The sequence below is a fragment of the Lagopus muta genome, chromosome 9 (genome assembly GCF_023343835.1).
Source record: "Lagopus muta isolate bLagMut1 chromosome 9, bLagMut1 primary, whole genome shotgun sequence".
NCBI lineage: Eukaryota > Metazoa > Chordata > Aves > Galliformes > Phasianidae > Lagopus > Lagopus muta.
In genome coordinates, this window is record NC_064441.1 from 13899964 (window position 1) to 13923772 (window position 23809).

General features: G+C 36.3%; 1 protein-coding gene across 8 annotated transcripts in view; it reads left to right on the plus strand.

Annotated features, from left to right (window-relative positions):
* TRIP12 (thyroid hormone receptor interactor 12) overlaps window positions 1-23452 on the plus strand; it is a 68048-nt gene extending 44596 nt beyond the window's left edge. For 6 of the 8 annotated variants that reach the window (XM_048955638.1, XM_048955641.1, XM_048955645.1 and 3 more), the window contains 31 exons: window positions 32-124; window positions 260-421; window positions 1898-1966; window positions 2091-2256; window positions 2969-3086; window positions 3211-3367; window positions 3650-3803; window positions 4326-4554; window positions 5229-5347; window positions 5958-6165; window positions 6966-7066; window positions 7211-7385; window positions 7896-8037; window positions 8907-9098; window positions 9769-9920; window positions 11523-11695; window positions 12167-12240; window positions 12350-12549; window positions 12786-12913; window positions 13195-13346; window positions 13736-13878; window positions 14457-14613; window positions 15677-15775; window positions 16297-16411; window positions 16590-16744; window positions 17233-17397; window positions 18084-18248; window positions 19048-19161; window positions 20810-20904; window positions 21049-21152; window positions 22090-23452. In XM_048955638.1, coding sequence (XP_048811595.1) covers window positions 32-124; window positions 260-421; window positions 1898-1966; window positions 2091-2256; window positions 2969-3086; window positions 3211-3367; window positions 3650-3803; window positions 4326-4554; window positions 5229-5347; window positions 5958-6165; window positions 6966-7066; window positions 7211-7385; window positions 7896-8037; window positions 8907-9098; window positions 9769-9920; window positions 11523-11695; window positions 12167-12240; window positions 12350-12549; window positions 12786-12913; window positions 13195-13346; window positions 13736-13878; window positions 14457-14613; window positions 15677-15775; window positions 16297-16411; window positions 16590-16744; window positions 17233-17397; window positions 18084-18248; window positions 19048-19161; window positions 20810-20904; window positions 21049-21152; window positions 22090-22286 — 4473 coding nt within the window. In that variant the 3' untranslated portion in view covers window positions 22287-23452. The remainder of the gene's footprint in view (window positions 1-31; window positions 125-259; window positions 422-1897; window positions 1967-2090; window positions 2257-2968; window positions 3087-3210; window positions 3368-3649; window positions 3804-4325; window positions 4555-5228; window positions 5348-5957; window positions 6166-6965; window positions 7067-7210; window positions 7386-7895; window positions 8038-8906; window positions 9099-9768; window positions 9921-11522; window positions 11696-12166; window positions 12241-12349; window positions 12550-12785; window positions 12914-13194; window positions 13347-13735; window positions 13879-14456; window positions 14614-15676; window positions 15776-16296; window positions 16412-16589; window positions 16745-17232; window positions 17398-18083; window positions 18249-19047; window positions 19162-20809; window positions 20905-21048; window positions 21153-22089) is intronic. The other 2 variants (XM_048955640.1, XM_048955643.1) reach the window with 1 other exon arrangement.
* The last annotated feature ends 357 nt before the right edge of the window (window positions 23453-23809 follow it).

Here is a 23809-nt window from a genome sequence, read left to right on the forward strand (position 1 = left end):
TAATTGCTCTACAAATTTTGATTTATTCTAGCTGCAAGTTATTCAGTGCATTGATGTGGCAGAGCAGGCACTGACAGCCCTGGAGATGCTATCGCGCAGGCATAGTAAAGCCATTCTGCAGGCAGTAAGTACAGAAATAATCACCTTTTACCTCTGCATTTCTGTTCCCCATCTTGATGACTTGTAAGTTCTGTGAAAAAGAAGAAAAGTTTTGGTAACTTAGTAGTATTGAAAATGAAAACATGTATTTTTGTTACAGGGTGGGTTGGCAGACTGTTTGCTATATCTGGAATTCTTCAGTATAAATGCGCAGAGGAATGCACTAGCTATTGCTGCCAATTGCTGCCAGAGTATAACACCTGATGAGTTTCACTTTGTGGCAGACTCTTTGCCATTGCTTACACAAAGGTTAACCCATCAGGTAAGAGCTGTTGTAAAGCAGAAGGTTTCCTTTTGACCTGAAAGTAGTATAAAGCTTCTGTTAGATACCTAGTTCTTACTGTGTGTTGACTTTACAAGATAATCTGATACTAGTTTAAAGCTTCTGTTGTAGTGTCAAGCTGTGATATTCTGATGTGCATGTAAAGCTCTAGGCTTTTGTAACTATGCTGTAAGGATTCATGATGCTCTTGTTTTGTAAAATGAGAGAAATAAGATACTTGAGCTTAGAATGTGACTAATATTGGTTTTGCACTCTTCCATTAGTAAGAGGAAATCTAGTTGTATTACTATTCAAATCTCCTTCCCACATTGAAGCCTGAAACATTTCAGTTAAGATTGTGGTTTTCTGCTGGTTTATTTCTGCTGATGGCTTATTGGTCTTTTATAATGAAATCCCTACTCCTGCACAATATTTTCAACTGATGGATCCTGAATAATGGATTTGCCTGTATTGTAGTGCTGCTGTGTAAATAAATGTGCACTTAAAATGATTATTACACAAAAGAAATTTAGATGTACTGCTTGGTTGTCAAATCCCCGTCAAAGAATTATTTTTCCTTTAAAAAACAACAACAACAAAAAAACAACAACAAAACAATAAACCAAATAAGAATAACTGGAACCTTCCAGGTAATCATTTGTAGTGATTTCTTAATTCTGCCTCTTTACTGAAAGTCTACTTGAATCTTTGATGTAGATTCATACACAGCACCATTAAACTTAGCCAAATTTATGGTGAGGCTTGATGCTTTTAAAAGTCTTTTCTGAGCTAAATGATGCTGTAGGTTTAGAAGGTTCTTTGAAAACAGGAAGCAGCATTTCAGCAGTACTAGGACAAATACTACTTCCTTCTGAAGAAAGACTACAGTACACGTGAAGACAATTTCAATCATCTTTGAAGCCGAATTTTATGGGGAAAAAACCTCTCAGTTGCCTGGCTTTCTCTCCCTCCCCATCTCATTCACTGAAACCTTCTAAGTCCCATTTGAAGTCTTCACTAGAGTTGTTTTTAGAGCAGTTCTTGCTATCTTGTTTGGATTTGGATTTGCACTGCGTGATTTGAAGCTCTAACCTTTATGCGTTTTGTAGAACCCTTCATGTCTGTTAGCCGTGTCTCCTGTCACTTGGAATTCATAGACCTTCATTTTGTTTCTTCTCTGCAGAATCCAAAAAAAGAATAATAGACACCCATTTACTAATCTGTAAATGTCCTGGAATGTATTTGTGTGGAAAGTGAGGCATTTTCCAGGCAACATGAGAGGTTCAAGACATATTATGAGATCGATTTAGCCTGTATTAATATACTCAGGTTTCAGAACTGTAGCATATGGTAAAACATGTAATACATGTTGAATGTGATCTAGTTGGCCTTGAAGAAGTTTTATGTATGTGTCAATAACAGCTTAATTTCATGTATGTTAAAACTCTTTAAGGCAATACTTTTTTCTTTTAATAGGACAAAAAGTCTGTTGAAAGCACTTGTCTCTGTTTTGCACGGCTGGTAGACAATTTCCAGCATGAGGAGGTAAGGGTTGTTTTTTTATGGGGGTCGGGTTTTTTTCCACTTTTCTGCTTTCTTCCATTTCTAAGGGCTTGCCTTTGAAAATCAGACTAATGTGGTTTTTTTTTATTATTTTTTTCTCCTAAAGAACTTGCTGCAGCAGGTTGCTTCCAAGGACTTGTTAACAAACATCCAGCAACTTTTGGTAGTGACACCTCCTATCCTGAGCTCAGGAATGTTCATCATGGTGGTGCGCATGTTTTCCTTAATGTGTTCCAATTGTCCAACGCTTGCAGTCCAACTTATGAAGCAAAGTGAGTTGTTTTTTTCGTATTTTCAGGGCTTATTTAAGTTTGTGGCTGTGGTCAGTGGGGGACTTTGTGCACTTGGTTAAACAAGTATTGTTCTTTTTCTCTTGTTATGCTTTCCCTGGGACACTAAGTTTAGTTAATGTCATAGAGAGTGCTTGTTTATTTTTTTCCCCTTTCCTTTCTCTAGCTGTTGTTGCTGAAGTGCTCACCTGATTTATTTTTTGAGTCTGCATTAGCTGCACGAGTTGCTTTTATTTTGACTTAAGCTGAATCATTCTTCTTATAATAGTTACTGGATGGATAAATGTAAGGACTTTTCCCTTAGAAAAAACATGAGGAAAAAAAAAAAGTAATTATTACTGGTTTTGTCCCCAGTTATTTCTTTCTTTCTTTCCATTTTGTGAATTTTGACTTGTGACTTCAACTACTCTGTATGTTCCCATCCTTTCTTCCCTGCCATGTATGTTTAGTGATATCCCCTCCTATCCTCCCAGCAAGATGCCTCTTAAAGGCCAGGGTGGGACAAACAAAAAAGCACACCAAAACCCTGCGCTGGACAACAAACATTCTTCTTGTGATGTCTGAAGAGGAGGCTTTTGTCCTACTCTCTTCTGTCTGTTTGCTTAGGGCAGTGACTGTTTCTTTTGTGTAGTGTCCAGTACAAACTGTAGTCTTCATACTGATATGAATGGTCTCAATCATAACAATTCTGTAGACATTGCAGAAACACTTCACTTTCTCCTTTGTGGAGCCTCAAATGGGAGTTGTCAAGAACAAATTGACCTTGTTCCACGAAGTCCTCAAGAACTCTATGAGCTTACTTCTCTTATCTGGTAAGTTATACAGTGTTAAGTTTCATTCTAGTTGGTTTATTAAACTCCTTAACTCTTTTATAATAAAAGTAAACAGTATTCAGCTCAAACTTGTAGCATAACATTGTTTTCATGTTCTTTCCAGTGAACTGATGCCTTGTCTGCCAAAAGAGGGGATATTTGCTGTTGATACTATGCTAAAGAAAGGAAATGCACAGAATACAGATGGTGCGATATGGCAATGGAGAGATGACAGGGGTCTCTGGCATCCCTATAACAGGATTGATAGTCGAATAATAGAGGTAGTAATTCCAGTTGCTTACATGGGGGTGATCTTTGTGTGCAGTTGTATTGAATGCTTTCTTTATGGTTTTGAAAACATCAGTCTTGTTTGAATAAGAAATGCGTGAGGGGTAATATTGCACTGTTTGGGTATTCGGTAACAGGTCAACTGCTGAATGCTTAATCACTGCTCTTATTGTATTTCAGTCAAGTCATTGTTTTTTCCTACTGTGCTGTTTCCCCCCCTTCATATAGATTTACATTTGTTAGAGCATCCTTAACTTTAAACTCTTTGTTTTTAGGCAGCTCATCAGGTTGGTGAAGATGAGATTAGTCTGTCGACGCTTGGACGTGTCTATACTATTGATTTTAACTCTATGCAGCAAATAAATGAGGATACTGGAACAGCACGTGCCATTCAGCGGAAACCAAACCCTTTAGCCAATACAAACACTAGTGAGTATAGCTTATGATACACCTGATATTTCTAGTTCTGGCTATTTTATGCTAAATGTCATGGTAGTCTACTTGACTAATAGTTTTCTTGTTTCTATGAAGCATCAAATTCTTCTGAATAAACAGAGGACAAGCTTGCAACAAAAATCAAAAGTATTCGTGCAGACTTTTTCAGGGGACTGAGAATGTGTTAAATTTGGAGGGGGGTGGTTCATGGGTGGAGTCTTAGTTTTGTACAGCTGTTTTTTGATGAAGACTGGGGGCTTTCTACTAGGGTTCAGAAATAAGTTAAAAAATGGAATTAAAAAAATTGTTGGAAGGATTTATACCATGTTCTTGCCATCAGTTTTACTTCTGGTTGTTAAAATAAAATCAATTAAAGATGTTGACTAATTCCTTTTTTTTTTAAAAAAACAAAAACAAAAACAAAAAAACAACCCCTCCCAAAAAACAGCAGACATCTGCATTGGAGTAAAGATGCAGATAACTGTGCAGTGATTTATTGCATAACTTCTCACACAGGTGGACATTCAGAATTGAAGAAGGATGATGCTCGAGCACAACTAATGAAAGAAGACCCAGAATTGGCAAAATCCTTTATCAAAACACTGTTTGGTGTTCTTTACGAAGTGTATAGTTCTTCAGCTGGACCTGCTGTTAGACACAAGTGCCTTAGAGCAATACTTAGAATAATTTATTTTGCTGATGCTGAACTCCTGAAGGATGTGCTGAAAAACCATGCTGTGTCAAGGTGAGTTAATGAAAAATTGTGAATGGAACTTATTTGGCACTTACAACTCAAATCTGATCAATTATTGACTCATCTTTTCTCACAAAGAAATTGTAATTTTCAATTCTTCTCTTAATGGTATGTTTTTTCTAAGTCTGAGGCTCTGTAGTTCTTCAGAAACTTTACTAATCTTAGATTTTGCATCTGGTGCTAACTGAAGTTTTTCATATTGGAAACTGATTACTTACAGTGCTACTTATGTCTAATATTGTTTCACTGAGTTCTAAAACTTGCCCGCAAGCTTTTCTGAAGTTCAGGTGACTTTGAAGTAGTAGGATGTGAACAGTAACAGGCTTTATATCATTCTACTGGCAAGTTATGTTCTATTTATGAAACATCCTCCACTTGATACAGTGGTGGGTTAGGGGTCAAGACAGAAGGCTGCAATCAGAAAATAAAAAGATTGTACCAAGTTCTGATTTCTTTGAGAGGAAGGAAACTGTTTTATGCCTTGTGGGAATGTGACTTAGGTGAGAGAGTTTTAAGTCCATTATGTATAGCTTTTACAAAAGTGCTATGAAACTTGTATACCAGAGCAGTGCTAACAATGTGTGCAAGATGAAATGGCTTTGTTAGCAAAAAAAAAAAAGAGAAATCTGATTCTAATAAATTATCTGCTGTATTGTCTATTGTAGTCATATTGCCTCCATGCTGTCAAGTCAAGACCTTAAGATAGTAGTTGGAGCCCTGCAGATGGCAGAAATCTTAATGCAAAAGCTACCTGACATTTTTAGTGTTTACTTCAGAAGAGAAGGTAATCCTTGCTTTCTTTCCCCTTCTGTTCTCCTTACTAGTTAGTACTCTGGGGGGTGTGTGTGAGTGTTTTGTGAAATGCTCTCTCCCAAATTGTATCGTTAATGTCTTACTTGCGTAAAAGGCGAATCTGTGCAAGGTATCATTGTATGACTGGGGAGGAGTTGATCAACACTCTGAAGGAGAGATGGATGTGGCCTTTTGAATCTGAAACAAGTTTGTACAGGCTAATAGATGTTAGAACTTATATTTAGACTGAAGAGGCCTGGTGGAAATTACATGGATAGTCCTACTGGACAGAACTAATGAGTTCTGAGCAGGAATTCCCTGTGTCTCTCAGGACTTTTTAGTTGCCCTACCTGTGACTGTCACTTAAAAAAAAGTGTAGATTAACTTATTCTACAAAAGATTAATCTGCTTTTAAATTGTGTGCAACTGCTGCAAATAAACTTAGTGTGTGTGTATATGCTTACGCAAATGTTGCAGAAACCTCATAATGGAGGCTAGAAGTTGTTTGAAGAGACAGAAGTCTTTTACTTACATGTTCTGTAGCCTCCTCCCCCAATGCCCTAAATAAAATACTAAGCATAAAGATTTCTTCCTTTTTGAAGGAGTGATGCATCAAGTGAAAAACTTAGCGGAATCTGAGGCTTTGCTAACGAGCCCACCAAAGGTATGCACTAATGGATCAGGAACGCTGGGTACCACTACAACTATAAGTACTGGAACAGCCACTGCTGCCACTAATGCAGCTGCAGATTTGGGCTCTCCCAGCTTACAGCACAGCCGGGAGGATTCTTTGGATCTGAGCCCACAGGGGTAAGTGCACTATGTGTTGTGAGCAAATGTGTGTTTTGTTTTTTTTTTTGCTTTGGGAAAATCTTTAACTGATGTGGGCTGCTGCAGTATCAGCTGCATTGGGCTGTGATATTTTCCTTTAAAAGTAAAATGAAGCCATGTTGAAGATATCATCTGGAAGCTTTAATTCATTTTATGCTTTTTTTTTTTTTTTTTTTAAGAAAAAAGCAAATAAAGAAAAACTAGTGACCTGATAGTTGTGATGTAATGATGTGAAACAATCCATGCTTTTTGATGGGAGGCTGCAGAATGCCAAGAGCAACAGCTGTAGTCTCATGTAACTCCTGAGAACAGTGATTCTTTCAAAGGAATACTTGCCATAGTGGTGGTTGCTTTCTGTTGGGGACTGGAGGGAAGAGTCATTATTCTTAAGTTATTATTGAGGGGACAGGCAAGTCAATTGTCTTTTGTTGTTTGTTGAAGAATTTGTGTATTTTTTTCTTGTATGATATTCATTTGAATAAATGAATAACTAGACAAAGGCGCCACATTATTTTTGTGTTTTTATCTAGTGGTACTCCTGTGTTTGGTTACCTGTAATAGAAGAGTGACAGCAAGTCAAGTGCTTTCCCTCTAGCTGGAGTAATTCCTTTGTCCTTCCCATAAAATAAGAGTCGAGACTCCTCCTGTAGTCTGTTCTTCTGTTGCACCCTCCTTGTTTTGGGTTGGGATCTCTTGTATCCTTATGCTTATGAATGTGGTGAATCATAGAACTCACAGTACTCATGGAATCATGCAACTTTGTTTCTAAATTTGGACAGACGACTGAGTGATGTTCTAAAGAGAAAAAGACTGCCAAAACGGGGGCCAAGGAGACCAAAATATTCTCCCCCAAGAGATGATGACAAAGTAGACAATCAAGGTAAAATATTCTTAATGTGACTTGGACTTCTTTTGTAGTAAACTTATTGACAGTGCTACTTGATGCATTAATGCTAGCTGCAATAAAACTGTTGATTCTACGAGATCCTTGTAATCCTTTTTTTTTTTTTTTTTTTTTTTTTAGCAAAAAGTCCTACAACTACTCAATCTCCTAAATCTTCCTTCTTAGCAAGTTTAAATCCTAAAACATGGGGAAGATTAAGTACACAGTCCAACAGTAATAACATTGAACCAGCACGAACAGCAGGTGTAAGTGGTCTTGCAAGAACTGCTTCCAAGGATACAATTTCCAATAACAGGTACACAAGTCACAATGCATGTAATGTGAAGCTGAATTTGAGATGATATGATAAGTTGCTGTATAAGCAGTAGCGCATCAAAGGTAGTTGGGAACAAATGTTGCTAAAATAATCCTTAAAAAACAGTGAAAAGACTGTGGATGGATCATCACTGAAGATGTTCAGATTTGGGTTAGACAGAGCTTTGAGCAACCTTTTTTAGTGGAAGATGTCTTTTCCTGTGGACTAAATGATCTTCCAGGGTTGTTTCCAAGCCAATCAAGGATTCTATGATAAGTTGAGGAAAAAAGAATAACCTCTTAATAGTGTGTAAAATGTGCTGTGAAAACAATTGGGGAACTTGGAAAAATAGTGCAAGAAGTAATCAGCAGAGAGAATGTATTTACTCTAATTGAGTAAGAGGGGGAACTTTTTTGCTGCTAAACATAAGGAAAGTAGTACTTTGGCTGTGTTTACTTGTATTGCAATATGCAAATACTAATGTGCCAAATGCTTTTTGTTTCATTACAGAGAAAAAATTAAGGGTTGGATTAAGGAGCAAGCCCATAAATTTGTAGATCGTTATTTTAGTTCGGAAAACATGGACGGAAGCAATCCTGCACTAAATGTATTACAGAGACTTTGCACTGCAACTGAACAACTTAACCTCCAGGTTAGAAATGGCAGACTTGTTTGAAGGGGTGGAGTGGAAGTGATGGAAGTGTTTAGGAGGAAGCTGTGATTCTAGAGGAAGAAAAGCTGGATATTTTAGACAATGTGGGCAGTGTTTTAAGTGTTTCTGAACTTGAAGTGGCTTGTTTTTGTGTTTTGTTTTTTAAATTGCTGTTTAACCACTGGCACATTATTTATAATAAAAGACTAGCTTAATGATGGTATGTTCTGGTTCTTTTTGCTTCTAGTGTTTGCTTCCAAATTCAGAAATTCTGTAGTTGAGTGTTCAGGATTGCTTTTCTACCTGGGGAGAACACAGTTTGTAATCAAAACTTTAGAGCACATGGGAGGGCAGTGGTATTTTGTAGAAAGCAAATACGAGAAATGATGCAGATGAGGCCAAATCTATTATCTCAAGAATTTTGAGCCTGACTTCTCAGGCAATTGTGGTACTTGACAAATAGTCTAAACCTGTAACTCCTGAATCAGCTGAACAGTTGAGTTATGTGCTTTGACATCAGGAAACAATTATTAAATAAAATTTTACTTTCTTGACATACATGGTTGCTGTTCAAAATCTGTATCAGTATGTTTTAGTTATTTGTATTTTGTTTGGAGCTCATGAATTTGAGACAAACAATCTTGCATTTCTTTTAGAAAGGTAAAATATACTTGCCTGTAATCTTCCTCCTTGAATAAAGAAGTTGCTTGTCCTTGGTATCCTTAGTTTACTTGCTCAGATATTACCTGTATTGCGCTACTGAAAGAAAGTTCTTAAATTTTTAGAGCTGTTCTGTGCTGTAGAAGAGAAATAGTATTTCTTAAGCCCTTATTACTTGGGTAGTAAAGTACCGTCTTTGTATTTTTCAGGTGGATGGTGGAACAGAGTGCCTTGTAGAAATCCGTAGCATTGTCTCGGAGTCTGACGTCTCCTCATTTGAAATCCAGCATAGTGGATTTGTGAAACAACTGCTGCTTTATTTGACATCTAAAAGTGAAAAAGATGCTGTAAGCAGGGATATCAGATTGAAAAGATTTCTTCATGTATTTTTCTCCTCTCCAGTAAGTTCTTTTGTTTTGGCATTTATGGTTGTTTTTCTCTATCTGAGAGGTTCAGCAAGGACTTTGACTCAAAGATGGTGAGAGTGCATATGGAATTATTTGCTTACAGCAAAGCTGTATGACGTAACTTTTACGTGGCTCTCTGTCCTTCTAAGTCATGAATTCTTTGGAGTACCTTGTAATTAGACATTTTCACCCAGCTGGGGAGGGGAAGAGATTTCAGCATGGTCAGTTGTCTGAGTCTTGAACAACTTAAAGGTTGTTCATGACTATAAGTTGATACGAAAAGTTCAGGTGGTGATCCAATCATTTTTGCTCTTTTTAGTCCTAAATACTGCAAGAAACTAGACTGCCTTGCCTTTGAAGTAAAAATTAAAAGTGGAAGTGGAAAAAGTGGGTAACTACAGTTTCAGTGAAGCTTCCTGGTCAGGGTTAAGGATGAATTCTTCAAATCTGCAGGGCTATTAATTCTAAACTGGAGTAGTAAAAGTGAGAAGTGCGTTCTGGAGGCATTATCTTTCATATACATGTACTGTCATCTGGCTGTTCTGATACTGATACCTGAAGTGAGAACACTAAATTTTCACCTCCTTTGTGAACAACTTGTGGTGTAAGTTGCTTAAGGTGAATTAATTCAAACATGTAACTAAAACATTTGAATATATTCTAGCTTCCTGGAGAAGAACCCCTTGGAAGATTAGAGCCATTAGAAAATGCACCTTTGTTGGCATTAGTCCATAAAATGAACAATTGCCTCAGTCAGATGGAGCAGTTTCCAGTGAAAGTGCATGACTTCCCCAGTGGAAATGGAACAGGGAGCAGGTAAGGATTAATGCTCAGGTAACGGTTTTGTTGGAAGCTTTTGTTTTCTGAACTTTGTTTCAGCACTAAAAATTTCAAGAGGTAATGGAGAATTCTGATCTTGTTCAACATGAGAGAGATCGTATCTACATCTTTGCTTGACATCTTGAAACTTCTTCCTGTTAGGCTTAGGTTGGAAGCAATCTCTGAAATTTAAAAATTCACGTCTTCCATACACTTGTAACCAATGCTAGAAGGAGTAATTTCTGTTTTGCTGACGCTGATATTTTTAGTGAAGCAGTGATATGCTTTAGTGAAGCAGTGTTCAGCTTGATTATTCAGATAGGTTCTGTTGTCCTGAGAGAACAGTAGAAGTAGTTGAATGGCAACAGTTAGCTGTCACCATAATTTAAAGTAACTGTAGATGTGCCCTCTTTCGTAATATAAATTCAGAATCCAGTTGTGTTCTTAGTAAGACTTGGAACTACTGAAAGCCTATTTCTCTGATTTCAGTAATTTTCCATATTAAATCAACATAGTTTCTTTTGTTGTATAGAATCTAGTAATTCATTTCAGTACTGCAAGTCTGAAAGTATTTATTATCAAAATAGCTATCGAAAAGCTGAATTCTATGATAGGCATACTCTTTCGACTGCTAGGGAAGGAGTGTAGAAAATAGTGGTGGTTTTAATCAACAACTGTGATAAGATCTCAATTACAATAGATCTTTCTGAGCCTCACACTATAGGTTTTAATGTGTTGTACACTAAAGTTCAGTACTTGCTTTTTGTGAAACTATTTGAAAAACAAACATGAAATTGAATGCATGCAGCATTGTTTCTAATACTTTGAGGTCTTGATGTTAGCTTTTGTAAGACTACAGAGCGTAGACTATTTGCAGTGCTTCCCAATATGCACTATTTGTATAAAAAATGAAATAACTATGAAAGTTGAAATTGCCAGTCATAAATTCAAAATTCTGCTTCTTTGAAAGCTAACCATGGAAAGTCAGACTACAGCAGCGCTGATTGACTGGCTAGTCTTAATGTGTGTTCTGTCATTGGAAATTTTGAGTTAGTCTTCTGCTAGTACCTGGGAATAGAAGCAGTCCAAGATGAGATATTTGTGTATACAACTAGTTAGCATAAGTATTGACAGTTGGCATGGTGAAATGGAATCTGTGAACTATGTTTAGCAAGGAAAACAAGCTTTCAATTTCTCTTTAACTTATTAAAACGCATGAGAGTGAAATGCTTGCATTCTCTATCCCTGGTTCTTATCCTTATTGCACTGCAGGTCAACACAGCTCTAAAATTCTTTGACCACTGAAAAACTTCACACATCAGTGATGCTCAGTAGGCCATATTATGATCAGATCTCAGACTGGGCTTTCTCTTAATCCATGCAGATTCCTTTGGAAGTAAGACTGGCCAATTTAGATTCGGGAGTTCTTATACTGTTCAACCCTTGATCTGTTGATCTAAATCTTAATAGCATGTTTTTATAGTAATAGACTGAAGTATCATCTGGACAAGTGAATTCTCAAATGCATGTATAAGCCTTTTTAATGCAGTTATTATTAATAGATTCTTTGTGGCAACTTTTTTCATAAATTATTTTGAGTTTTTCTCTTAACAGAGGATCTCAAGCTTTAAAGTTCTTCAATACACATCAGTTAAAATGCCAGCTGCAAAGACATCCAGACTGTGCTAATGTGAAACAGTGGAAAGGTGGACCTGTGAAGATTGATCCTCTGGCTTTGGTTCAAGCCATTGAAAGATATCTTGTTGTTAGAGGTATTAATACCTTTATATGGTTGAGGGGGGTAATTTGTTTCTTAGGATAGTCTCTATTGTTAATAGTGTTGAGTCCGTAGAAACCTGTGAGAATTCTATTGAAGAAAGTGTGAGGTACCTGTAAATGTATCTCGTTCACAGGGGGGTAAAGCAAGGCTGAAAATAAATCTACCATTTTATGAGCCAAAGTTTTCCTGCTTGGAAACAATTCCATCTAATTAATTACAGAAATATAATTAAATACAGAAATATTAAAAAATATATGTATTTTTGTATATAATATAAGTTGACTGTCAGATTGGCTATAAAGTGAGCTTGCTGTGAATGTTGACACTGAAATTTGTTCTAAAGTGTGTGACTCTTATATATTTATATGTATTTTGGAACTGTTTTAGACAGTGGGGTACTTACGTGTACAAAAAGACCAAAATTTCCTGTTAAATATGTGCTTTTTTCCTGCTCTTGCCTCAGGTTATGGAAGAGTTAGAGAAGATGATGAGGATAGTGATGATGATGGGTCAGATGAAGAAATAGATGAATCTTTGGTAAGCTTTCCCAATGGGGAAGGAGAGAGGATGGTGTGGGGAAAATCTCCAAGAGAAGCTAGCAATAAGTTTGCCTAACTTGTGTGGTTCTTTGTTTTGCTTTGTTCAGGCTGCTCAATTCTTAAATTCAGGGAACGTGAGACATAGATTGCAGTTTTACATTGGGGATCACTTGCTACCATATAATATGACTGTGTATCAAGCAGTTAAGCTGTACAGTTTGCAAGCTGAGGAGGAAAGGGAATCGACTGATGATGAAAGCAACCCATTAGGAAGAGCTGGGATTTGGACAAAAACACATACCATTTGGTAAGTTTGCTAGAGGAAGGACAACTTTTCCAATGCGAGAGAGATGTATAAAACTTGAATGTAACTCATTTACTTGGGAGTTTCTTACCTTTTCTGCTTTTTAGCTGTCACAAAAGTAAATTTACAGTAATTCAATCAACTAAGTTCTGCAACTGTTGTTTCCTTGTAAGTAAAAAAAAAAAAAAAAAAAGAACAACAAACACAAAATCTTAATAGAAACTTAAATTACATTTTAGGTACAAACCTGTACGGGAGGATGAAGATGGTAACAAAGACTGCGTTGGTGGTAAAAGAGGAAGAGCTCAAACTGCTCCCACAAAAACCTCACCTAGGAATTCTAAAAAGCATGACGAATTGTGGCATGGTGAGTATGTTGCTGATGTAATATTTCTGTGAAATTGCTGAAAGAATGGAGAGGAAGAGTGTTGGGCACCTGTTTCTTGTTTTTAAAGCATAAAATGTTTTAAACACATAAGCATGTATGAATGTGCACATTAAAACTAAAAGATGTAATTGGAATTGTCTAATGGAAGTGTGTTGTCTGAATGAATGCTGTATAAATAACTAAAACTACTTAAGTTTCTTCTAAAGAAGTTTTGAACGTTTCACTATTAAGTTTCAATAACAATTTTTTTCTCCTGCTAGATGGTGTATGCCCTTCAGTATTGAATCCTTTAGAAGTTTACCTCATATCTACTCCTCCTGAAAACATAACATTTGAAGATCCTTCATTAGATGTTATTCTTCTTTTGAGAGTTTTACATGCTATCAGTCGATACTGGTATTATTTGTATGATGTGAGTAGAGCACTTAAAATCTTTCATACTTGATATAAGCAACTGTCCATAAATCCATTAAATTTGACACCTACCCTCAACCACACACACAAAAAAAAGTAACATGAAAGCTATGTTTTCTTATAGCCAGCCTTACCTGCAGTGTGTTGAACACATTTTTTTCTTTCCTTAAGTTAAATGGTAACACTATTCCTGAAAAGAAAAAGTGTGGTAGAAGTCTGCTCAGTCTCGATCACAAGTCAGGCTCTGTATGACCTGCGTGACCAAAATGACAGTGAAACCTTTTTTTCCTGTAATAAGGCAATTAGAAGCATGAAGTCTGTAAAAAGACTTGTGTATTTTTCCAGCATTTCTTTAACTCGAAATATGTTGTTCTTTAATTATCACAGAATGCAATATGCAAGGAGATTATTCCAACTTCAGAATTTATCAACAGTAAACTGACAGCAAAAGCAAATAGACAGCTTCAAGATCCACTGGTAATTATGACAGGAAACATACCAACTTGGCTGACAGAACTTGGAAAAACATGGTATGAATGACTTACAATATAGTATTTCTAATTTTAATTCAGTACTTCTCTTAACTGGGCAGCCCAAGTACAGGATGTGTTATGCTTTTGAAAGTACTGTGGGGAAGTAAAAGGAACAGAAATCTTACAAGTCATGTAGTGGCACTTGGATGAATGTTTACACTTTACACCTGTGCTGCATAACTTGAACTAAATGCAGATGTGTATTTTGGGCAAATATTTTTCTTCTCCAAATACAGGAGCTGAAGCCACATTCTTAAGATCTTTTATGTGAATTAGATTTACTAACCATAAAACAGGTTTGAACAAGTAAAAGGAAGCTGCACAGTCTTTTCATAGCCGTGGCATTTGAGAATTTGTTACTGTTGTTTATATCAGGGTGTAAATTTTTCCTAGATTTTTCAAAAAATTCCATATTAATATTTAATCTCTAGACTTTCTCATGAGCATCACCACAAAACCATTTGGGAGGTTGCTTTCACTAGTATCTAATAAAGCGTTAGCTTCAGGCATACTGCATTTGTTCTAGCCATAAATGGTAGTTGAATCCTAGCTAATTAATCCAATGCTCTTTGCAGCCCATTTTTCTTTCCATTTGATACCCGACAAATGCTGTTTTATGTAACTGCTTTTGATCGTGATCGAGCCATGCAAAGACTACTGGATACTAATCCAGAAATCAATCAATCAGATTCTCAGGATAGCAGAGTGGCACCACGACTGGACAGGAAAAAAGTAGGTGTATGTGTTTTTTCAAAATGGAATGTGTGATTTATTTGTTTTATTGCTGTTAAGAATGTAATTGCGAGCAAATTTATTTTAAAACATCACTTCTGGTAGCATACAGATGAAGAGGAGGCTTATTTTCGTTCATTTAAAAGTCCCCAAGTAGAAAGCATGATGTCTTCTAGGTATCTGCCATTAGATGGCAGAAGTGGCTAGAGTGTACTTTGTTGCTTCTTCACATCCTGCTTAATTTAGAGCTGTATTCTTTACAACTTCTGAAACTGTACAACAAGAATTCAAGCTTTAGGTTTGGTTAGAGACTTCTGTAGATTTGCTTGTTAACTGATTTCCTTTGGATAGAAGTAGAATACTTCTGCTGATAGGATGTAGAGGCAACACTGAATGTACGGAAACACCATCTTTATTCTGGGAGAGTTGTTACAACATGTTGAAATCACGCTGTGACTACTTAGAACTGAGGGAGTCTTGGGCTGTCTGCCTTGAGTGTATGTTATTTTAATCTGAGATCTGCTGTATTGAAAACCTTTGGGAGAGAATAAAAGTGAGAATCTAGCTTAATCAGACCATAGCTTCCAACATGTAGGATCCCCATGGTGTGTGGTTGTTTATTTTTCTAAGCTTGCCACTTATCCTACTAGGGAATATATGGGGGCAGGATAGAAATGTTTCCTTAAGTTGTTGGCCTTGAGCATCTCTAACCAGTTTTCTATTCACACTGTGTTAGTTTAGGGTATGTAACATTGCATAATAGCACTTCTTTACTAACTTGTAGTCCTTCTGTCCGATTCTTAGCAGGAGTAATAAGTACCTGTTAGGTTATGTTGATATAACTGTAAGATATAGTCTAATTTAAATGGAACACTTCATTGCTTATTAGTCTTGATATAGGAGAAACGATCATTTTATTAAATTATTTGAGAATTGTTGAATTATGGAACTGCTAGAATGGGGTGGAAAAGCTTGCATAACCAACTTTTTTCCTGTTGTAACTGCCTTTGGATCTGGGGCTTGCAGACATAATTTCACTACTTAAAACTTCTTTAATGTGTAGCGCACTGTGAACAGAGATGAGCTGTTGAAACAGGCAGAATCTGTGATGCAGGATCTAGGCAGTTCAAGAGCCATGTTGGAAATCCAGTATGAGAATGAAGTAAGTAATGTCAATGCAGTCTAATTTAACTCCTTTTTATTGAAGATTAATTAAAAAAGCTACAACTTTCCTAGAATGACCCAGTCAGACTCTTGATCCTTCCCACTGCTGTTCTGCAAAATCCTTAATTATCCCTCCTTCACTTGGTTATGATTTTTAGTTGCTAGAAGAAACTTTCTGACGTGTTGTGCTAAATTTCATGATCAGTCTTATTGTGAAGAATATATTTTTTTCTAACTTGAGGTGAAGCTGCATTTTTTTTATGATCATTAGGTGGTAAATAGTACTTTCCATTTTTATTATTCACTCTTTCTAAGCTATTTCAATTATTTTGTAATTGTTACTAGTATAGTTATACTCTCTAGAGGCTTCTTGCAGCAGTCTTATAGCTCATCATGAGTTACATTTCTTAGTGTAAGTAAGAATTTAGATATTCAAACTGATCGAATGGACTCTTATTTACTTACTTATTTTTCTCCCCCCACCTTTTTCCTTCTCCCTGCATTCTTTCTCTTTGGAAGGTTGGCACAGGCCTGGGCCCTACACTAGAGTTCTATGCACTTGTATCTCAGGAACTACAGAGAGCAGACTTAGGCCTTTGGAGGGGAGAAGAAGTAACTTTAGCCAATCCAAAAGGTAAATGTTTTACTACCTTTACAACTTTGTTTTTATATTGATTGTAAGACTACAAATTCTTTCTTTCAATTTTACAATGTGTTTTAGGCTATAATCATGGTAGCTTCTTGTCTAGAATGAATCTCTTGGTGTATATGTTGAACTTACTTCCTTTCTGTCCCCTTCTCTTCCTCACCAGGAAGCCAAGAAGGTACCAAGTATATTCATAATCTGCAAGGCCTTTTTGCACTTCCTTTTGGTAGAACAGCCAAGCCAGCTCACATTGCAAAAGTTAAAATGAAGTTCCGCTTTCTGGGAAAACTAATGGCTAAGGCAATCATGGATTTTAGACTGGTGAGTTCAAAATAAAATGTTCTTCTAAAGGGTTTAAATTGGATATAGGTTGTTTTATTTTTTTCACTGGGGAGAGAAATGTAGCGTTAAAGTTGCAAGGAATATTTCCAGCTCTGGTAGTTTAGTTGGAGAAATGCAGCTGAGCTTTTTGATGGGAAAAGGTTAGTGCATATTGAAGAACTTAACATTAAGACAGTGAGGAAAGAATAAGCAAATGCATGCTATGTGTTGCAGTCTTTCCAGTCTTATTTCAGGATCACTTTGGAATCATTATTATACTGCCTGCTACCTTGCTGGGCAATCTAAAGCATATGCTCTAAGCAGTCAGTTCTGTTTGCTCAGTGGCAAATATCTTGGGTAAAAACACTGTTTTGGTATGTGAGAGAACTATGAATTACTAAATAGAATGTAGATGTAGTCAAGAGAAAACAATGAAAAATCACATTTGTAAAGTCTAACAGTTCAGTACTGAATGTTTTGGTTCACAGGTGGATCTTCCTCTTGGACTTCCTTTTTATAAATGGATGTTACGCCAGGAAACTTCTTTGACGTCTCATGACTTGTTCAGTATCGATCCAGTAGTAGCCAAATCAATATATCACCTTGAAGATATTGTAAGACAAAAGAAAAGACTTGAGCAGGACAAAACACAGGTAGGAAAATAACTCTAGGGAAGGAAGAGTACATCTTTGCATGCATTTGGATTTTGTAGTAGACGTAAGTGTGAGTATGATAATGCTTATTAGTGTTGGTAGTAGTGATAACTTTTATTTAAAGGAACAGTTTTGATATTACAGTTTCAGTGGCTTGTCGTTATTGTAGATATGTTTGAATTAGGAGCCTTAGAAGGTCATCTGGCCCAACTCCCGTGCGGCAAACAGTAACATCTAAAGCCAGTTCCTCTTCATTTCTTTGTCTCACTCTTTCTCCTTGATCACTGCTTTTAATTTATCAGCAAGTTAGAGAAACCTGGTGGATAGAAGCTGAAAAATGTCCGTATGCATGCTAAATATGAACGCTATTCACTATTCTAAGGAAAAAGCATAGCCAAGAGGTCTAACATGTTACACACCTCATTCTCCTGCAGCAGTATTTCTAAATAAAAGACGTGAGAAGTAATTCTAGAATTGCTGGATTTACTGTTTGAGTTTATTTGGTTTATTTTGGCTTACTGTTCTGTACGATAAATATAGAGAAAGGCAAGGAGTACTGTAACAGCAATATTTTTATAGAAATACTGGTTGAAACTGTTTCAGAAGGCATAACTTTTTGTTAACATGAATAAGTTGTTCTCACTGGTTTTCACTTTGGATTTTTTTTTTCTTTTTTTTTTTTTTAGACCAAAGAAAGTCTACAGTATGCATTGGAAACTCTGACTATGAATGGCTGCTCAGTGGAGGATCTCGGGCTGGATTTCACACTTCCTGGATTTCCTAATATAGAGCTGAAAAAAGGGGGAAAAGATACACCAGTCACCATCCACAATTTGGAGGAGTATCTCAGAGTACGTAGAAAGCAAAGCTGGGACTACAAAGTTTTTCATTTTAATTCTTCCTTACCTTAGTTCATAGCAGTTTATTTCTGTATGTATTTCAGTTCATTCTCATGAACTGGGAACAGCAGTAGTTTTCTGATTGCTTCTGTTCTGTACTAGTTTATATAAACCAAAAACTCATTGACCCCAAAGTCCAACTTCTTGAATCCTAGTCAACACACCTTGCTTTAAAATCCTGTGGCTTACATTAGTGAGACTTTTCTATAATGGATATTTACAAGTATGCTTTTTTGGGTAAGAAGTATTTAGGAAATGGTTTAATTTGAATTGTGGACTTCAGAGTTTTAATCTCTTGAAAGAGATTTAGATTTGCTTGAAAATATTTTGTTGGACAGGATCAGTTTAACCAGCTATTCTGAGTTCCAAATGTTAGCTTTATTTTTATCAAGAATAAAAGCTGAGTTGTTTACACTTGGCTTGAGTTGCATATTTAGAGTATTCTAGATATGAGGGTTGTTTGAACTCAAGTGACTTGTGCGGCCTGTCACTGTAGATTAGCAGAAGAGATTCTCTGCAACTGTGTTATGCTGCACCTGCACACAGGCCACAGTACAATCTTCTGAATTAAGGCAAAGTGAGGCAATGCTGTAGAACAGCCCCATGAATTTATGTTCAAACATTGCTTCAACTGCACTGACTATATGACCAGACTTACCTGGAGTTATTTTCTGTAGCTCTAGTCTTCTGTACAGTTGTGATCATTCTGCACTTCAGTTTTTTTAGTAACTTTTTTGCTGTTCCTTTGCAGTTGGTTATATTCTGGGCACTTAATGAAGGTGTTGCCAGACAGTTTGATTCTTTCAGAGATGGATTTGAGTCAGTCTTCCCCCTCAGTCATCTTCAGTACTTCTATCCTGAGGAGGTTGGTAAAAGCATTCTTTAAGAATACACTTAAACCTGATTGCCATATATGTATGCTCTGGGTATGTCTTAATACAAACATCTGGTAAAAAGTAGTAGAATGGTCTTTAAAAATGCTTATTTAAATATTTGAGATTTCTGTTCAGTTTTTATTATGAGAAATGCAGTTTTCTTGAAAGTTGAGTATATCTAGCTTTTCTCAAAAAAAGGCTTCTGTTTATGTATACTTGTTCTGTATTGTTATGGAAACTTTAATTCCCTTCATTGCAGTACCTCCTAATGGCTATGGGTCTGTATGTGGAGTTAAAGAATAGGATAGTTGGTCTTCATGCCTTTTTTTTTCCGCTCCCATCACATTAACTTTCTTGTAAAATTCCTATGCTCTTAAGCAGACTGAATTGAGACACACAGCTAGGGCTGTCTGGACTAGAAAAGAGAATATTTTAGAACTTTGCCTTTGGGGAGTTCATTTAAAGGTTGTATTTCCAGGGGTTTGCCTATCTTCATCAGCTCACACCTTTGACTTCAGGAAGAAATGCATGCTCTAAAACTTTCAGCCAAGCCTTCACGTAAAATCTTTGTTCTTGATGCTTTGCATTGTGAAGGTTTCTTAAAACTTAGATCTGCAGCTAGTAGTGATTCTTTACAACTTTTTTGGTACTACTTTGAAGAAATACTACCGTTTTTCTCTAGCAAATGTAAAGGTAGTAAAAAAATAAACTCTTTTTGAGACGTGCCCTACTCAAGCTTCTCCTTTTTAAAGTACTTGTGATACATGGGATTCTGTTCTGTCATTGTTTTAGTTTAATGCCTATTTTGTGATTGTAAATTTTCAAATGTTAATGTTGTTCCATTGCTTATCTACAAATACAATTGAAAAGTAAGCAGCAGGAGTAGTGTAAGTTGTAAGATATCTCATCTTTAATAGGGCAATCATGGGTGATCTTAAGTTCTGTTGCTCATAACTTATAAACCCTTCCGAAGTAATTATAAAGAACTTAACATTGAAAGCTTCTACAGATGTCCTTCTGTGTTTTGGCTATAGCCTGTCAGCTGCCCAAGTGCATAGAAAGAGCAGGTGCAGTAAGCTGAAGTAAAACAAAGGAAAACGACAACAAAACACAAACGCTGCTCTTACCCCCTCAAAAAAACAAGTCAAGAACTAATCCAACAACCTTGCTGACAGAAACACCTAATAATTGTTACTGCTTTTTCTCTCTGAGAAGGGAGCAGTTTTCTGAAAACAAACAACTAAGCAAAAAAACTAAAAAAAAAAAAAAAAAAAAACAAACAACCACCATCAACAAAAACACATCAAAATGAGTGTAAATACTCTGTCCTTTCTATTCCCTATATGTCAGTGAACTTGCAAAATATGTCAAATGTTAAGGTGGTTTGGCAGTTTTCAGTTCTCCAGTATAAATTACTTATTGAGAGCAGCTGTCTGCTGTAAAATGTGCCACATTTCACGTGGTGGTGCAAGGGCACATTCAGCAAATGAGGCTGTCACTGGGCTTGACGCATTGCATTCTGTAGCAAGCTATTGCAGAAAGGAGAATATTTTCTTACTACTGCAGTAGCTGTTAGAACAGATGTTATTAACTCTGCATTGCTTTCTAAAGGGGAAAAATATTTTTTAAACTTTACAGTTGGAGCAACTCTTATGTGGCAGCAAAACAGACACATGGGATGCCAAGACCTTAATGGAATGTTGCAGGCCAGATCACGGTTATACACATGACAGGTAATATGGTGTTAGTCTAGTTTTAAATCTATTTTAAATACACACTTAAGCAATGGGAATTATGGAATGTATTTGGAATATATATGTATTGAAATATGCAATTGTTTTCACTCTGAACAGAAGTTGTCTTTTTTTTCTCTTTAGTCGAGCAGTGAAGTATCTCTTTGAAATTCTCAGTAGCTTTGATAGTGAGCAGCAGAGACTGTTTCTTCAGTTTGTGACTGGTAGTCCCAGGCTGCCAGTAGGAGGTAGGTTCTGTTTTGCTGTACATCAAATGGAAATGAGTGGTGTCTTTCAGAATAAGTGGATTACTTCAGTAAGGTGGAAATAAAATAATTGCTTATTTTACAGCTTTGTATGTTTGCTGTTTCTAGGTTTTGAATTGTCTGGATAGATGCAGGTAGAATTATATCATGAATTTGGCATTCATCTCATCACTTTATTTGAGCAATTCTCTCGTGGTTACCAGATAATCTCCTAGAGGACAAGAATAATTTAGACTTAATTTAAACAAAAGCAAAAATTCTTAGTACTATATTTGTTTGATAACAGGTGTATATTTTAAGCTGTGATGACAACAAAATGATGTGTTACTTCCTGGAAACAAATGTTTTTATCTAGCAAAGAAACAAGTACTAGCATAATGATAAACTTTAATTACTCCTCTTCTGAATTTCAGAATTTAGACAAGAGGAGTGAGGGGGAAACACCTGAGGAATTCACTGTCTTTGCTAGGGATCATTAGAAGATACCTTTTGCCACCCTTTTGGCTGAATGTTTTGCAAGTAAAAACAATCTATCTCAATTACTTAAATTCTCTGTTTTTTCTAGTTAAAGAAAGAATTTGTTAAATAAAAGTTGATTTAAAAGGAAAAAAAAAAAGCAGTTTTTTGGAGAGACAGTATAGACAGGATTGAGGATTACAAGTACAAAAACCATTGCTGGAGAAAATGAGATACAGCAGCCATAACTTCAGATGATCTTAGAAACTGCATATTGAAATAATGTGTAGTGTTTTTAACACAAAAATTCTTCCACAGTTAATGCTGGGAAGCTAATCCACAGAAAGGATTCTTGGCTTGCTCTATAGCCTTGTGAAGTCACATACTACTTCTGAAAGCACTGACTGAACTCAGTTGTGAAATCCGTGCTTCTGTCATTCTGAATCTCTTCTCTTGTTAATAGGCTTTCGAAGTTTGAATCCTCCATTGACAATTGTACGGAAGACATTTGAGTCTACAGAGAATCCTGATGACTTCTTGCCCTCAGTAATGACTTGTGTGAACTATCTCAAATTGCCGGACTATTCAACTATTGAGATAATGCGTGAAAAACTTTTGATAGCTGCAAGAGAAGGGCAGCAGTCATTCCATCTTTCCTGATCACAATGAAAAATGCAATGTCTGCCTGTTACAGCAAAAGAGAAACTCATGATTCTTTTCTAAATATATCACCTGAGTCAAGGAAACGTGTTACGCCTTCTTGTTGTAGAAAAACGGCTTGCAGATTATAAACAAAGACACTTGGTTGATATTCATTAAAGGCCCCTATGGACTTAAAATGTTCAGGCCCTAAAAAGTTGTTGTGACAAGGTTTCTTTAGCAAGTTCTTGTTTAAATTATCATTTATTTGACGAGTGAAGTTTTTAACTTGCTTTGCTGTGTGAAATTTAAAAAGGGATGTTTTTCCAGGCTGGAACAATAAATGTCGCTGTGCAGTTTAATACTGGGCTGTGTGTATCCATCTAGCTGAAGTCTGAAATTTTTCCTCCAAAGACAACTTTTGTACATAAGTACAGAAATTAAAATACACCATGTATTTGACAAATCTAGTTTAGTAGACTAGTTCTGTGTACCCTCACCTGCCTCTAATTTTACCCATCCTCATGTATTGTCTGATGTGCAATTCACTTGGTTCTTTTGTGTGCAACATTCGACAATTGTTATGTTTTGGTTCGTGTGAGCATTTAATTGCTCCATGCCTCTTTCTCTGATTCAGATAATTTAAATTTTACTGAAATCAAATATATATTGTCAATATAATTCAGCCTTTGTAACTAGGTAGAATCTTTCTTATAGCATAGTTTACTGTAGTGGTAGGATATACTGGTGGAAGTCTTCACCAGTCGGCGCTCCAGAGCTGTTTACACAGTGATTCAGGCAGCAGAGGCCTCTTACTAGAGGCTGGGAAGATTTTCATGTAGTTCAAGTCCCAACAGTTTGGGCTGGCCAGTGTGTATTGTGGTAAGGCCAGAGCATTTTGAATTGATGTAAAGTTTTTTTAAAAGACAAATTAATTGTTTAATTCCCTGTTTGAGTAAACAGTTTTCTTGTTCTTGATCTAAGTTCTGGGTTACTTTTGTAGGTTTTTTTTCTCCCCTCAGCGCTAGCTTGGATCAAACAGTTCAGCCTTTGTCTTTTGACACAGATAAAGCACCTGTAAGCAATGCTCTGTCCAACTGTTTTATGTGCTGATTTCTCAAATCTGCAATAATTTACTTCATCAGGTTAATGTTTTTACCTGAATATAAATAAAAAAGTTTGCTTCACCTTTTTGTTCATAGTTTTGTACTGTATGCATAAAGTTCAATTGTGTAAATTACTGTAATGCAAGTAAATCATCCTAAATCTACTTGGCTAACAGCCTGCAACTTGTGGATGATTTGCAGTTAAAACAAGACCTTTTAAGACCTCCAACTTAAAGGGAAATTTTTTTCCTGTTTCTGGGTTCAAAAAATGGGCGATTACGTATCATCCTGTGATGCACCTGCTATGTAGCCCATCTTTATGAAAATATGATAGTTAATTACTTTTATTCAACTTTGAGAAATCAAAATTCATTTCAGTGCTTAGCAATTGTTAAGTTCTGGTTAATCAGGCTAGCATTTCCCCTAAACTAACAATAC